Genomic DNA, 1858 nt, shown 5'->3' on the forward strand with positions numbered 1-1858 from the left:
GAAATCGTTGCTCTTCAGTCATTGTAATGCCTTTAATCGCGTACGTTTGGGGTGATATCGAGATGTGTGTATGTGATAATAAACTCGGTTCGTCATTAAGACGTACACAATTAAATAATGTAATGAATACGTCGGAAACACTCTAAACGACAATAAACATGCGATTTACGGTTTCGTGACACGCGAATCGTAAAAATTGTATCGCTTAAACCAGTGGTTCTCAACCTTTTTTGTACGACGACACCTTAATTTAGATCCATAAAAATGACGACACACTTAAAAATTTTTTATTGATTTTTAAAAAAGTAAAAATTACAAATCCATGTAAATTAATACATTTAGGTTAATGTTAGCATTTTATTTAAAAAAAAAAAAACAAGTCTTTTAAATTTACATAACTAAAATATAAACAATTTAAATTAGGTATTAAAAAAATATTATTATAAAAACAGTGTTAGTTTATAATGGAAATTAGTGCGATACTTGTGATTGGCGAATTGAACATAGGTCTTCGATTCGTGGGCGAATTGTTGACAAACTTACGCGTAATTCACTTTCAATATCTTTAAGCGTTGACCTTTTTTTGGTTTTTGTTACTTCTAATACCGAAAATGCTGATTCACACATATATGATGTTGAAAAAGGAAGCAAAATTTGCAACGCTTTTTTGCTCACTTCTGGGTATTCGTTTTGCAAAGAAATCCAAAATGAATCATTTTCAGACATATATAATATAGATTTTAATGTGGTATCTGATGATATTTCTAGTAATTGTTCTTTTTCCGTAGAAGATAAGTTTGCATTTTTAATATTTTCTTCTCCACATGGACCATATAGTGATACTACCCACTGTATTTCAGTTGTAATTTTTCGAAATAATTATTAACAGCATTGAAAATATCGACTCCAGTTGTTGTAGTTTGCAATTCACGGCAAAATAAAAATTGTTCAATTATTTCTTTCCTATTGACAAATCGTATGAAAGACATTAATTGAGAATGAAACATCGGTACTTTCATCAAGTTGTAGTGCGAATTCTTTATCTTTTTGTAATATCTCATTTACATTTTTTACAATATCCTCCGACATTGTTATTATTCTTCGACGAACAGTATATTTGACAGTGGTATGTTTGAAATTTGTTCAGCTGCTTCTTTACCAAACATTACATCAACAATTTCTTTACAAGCTGGTAAAATCAATTCTTCTCCGATGGTATGTGTTTTTTTTTTCTTAGCAATTAACTCAGAAATTTTAAAAGAACATAAAAGAGATTTATCAGATATTTTTAAAGGTTTTTCCATGAACGTTGAATTTTTTTTTTTGTGTTGACAATAAGAGCGTAAAGTAGTCAGAATTTTTTTTACCAATATCACTATGATTTTGCTCTAAATGTCTTTTTAATTTATTTAGTACCATAGACTCGTTTGATAAAGTTATGCCACATATAATACACTGAGGTATTTGATTATTATCATCACCAATAAACGTAAATCCGAAATTTAAATAGTTGTCTTTATACTTACGACGCTTTACTGTTTTGTCATTAATTATTGTTGAAGACGGTAACAGCAAATTAGTGGAGCCATCAGTGCTCGTGTTAACCGAAGTTAAAACTTTTTTAATTATAAATTTGTCCATACTTAATGTACCTTTTTTAATATGGTATGTATAAGAAAATATGAAAATATAACGTAATTATATAACAGACACAACGCGTACAACACGGTGATCACAAATAAGAATAGTAAGAACGTGCTTATTTACGTATCTACCTATACACATAATGCCAATTTACTATTGTATCAGTTATGAGATTACGTCGAAATCATTACGAGGTAAGAATAACTTCATAATT

At 29.1% G+C, this 1858-nt stretch overlaps 1 protein-coding gene across 1 annotated transcript; it reads right to left on the reverse strand.

The window, feature by feature from the left end:
* Positions 1–471: 471 nt before the first annotated feature.
* Positions 472–1089, reverse strand: LOC112592701 (protein FAM200A-like). The gene is made up of 2 exons (XM_025336855.1): positions 988–1089; positions 472–849 (listed from the first exon to the last, which is right to left on the reverse strand). Exons 1-2 carry the CDS (start codon positions 1087–1089, stop codon positions 472–474), a joined length of 480 nt encoding a protein of 159 aa, XP_025192640.1.
* Positions 1090–1858: the final 769 nt, after the last annotated feature.

Source organism: Melanaphis sacchari, unplaced genomic scaffold, assembly GCF_002803265.2.
Source record: "Melanaphis sacchari strain LSU unplaced genomic scaffold, SCAv2.0 Contig186_pilon_pilon, whole genome shotgun sequence".
Lineage (NCBI taxonomy): Eukaryota > Metazoa > Arthropoda > Insecta > Hemiptera > Aphididae > Melanaphis > Melanaphis sacchari.

What these genes read in the sequence shown, in the direction of transcription:
- LOC112592701 (XM_025336855.1), bottom strand. Translation starts at nt 1,089, where the DNA reads ATGTCGGAGGATATTGTAAAAAATGTAAATGAGATATTACAAAAAGAT. An exon ending in ATGTTTCATTCTCAATTAAT is followed by an intron (nt 850 to 987) that starts GTCTTTCATACG and finishes ACTGAAATACAG; the next exon opens with TGGGTAGTATCACTATATGG.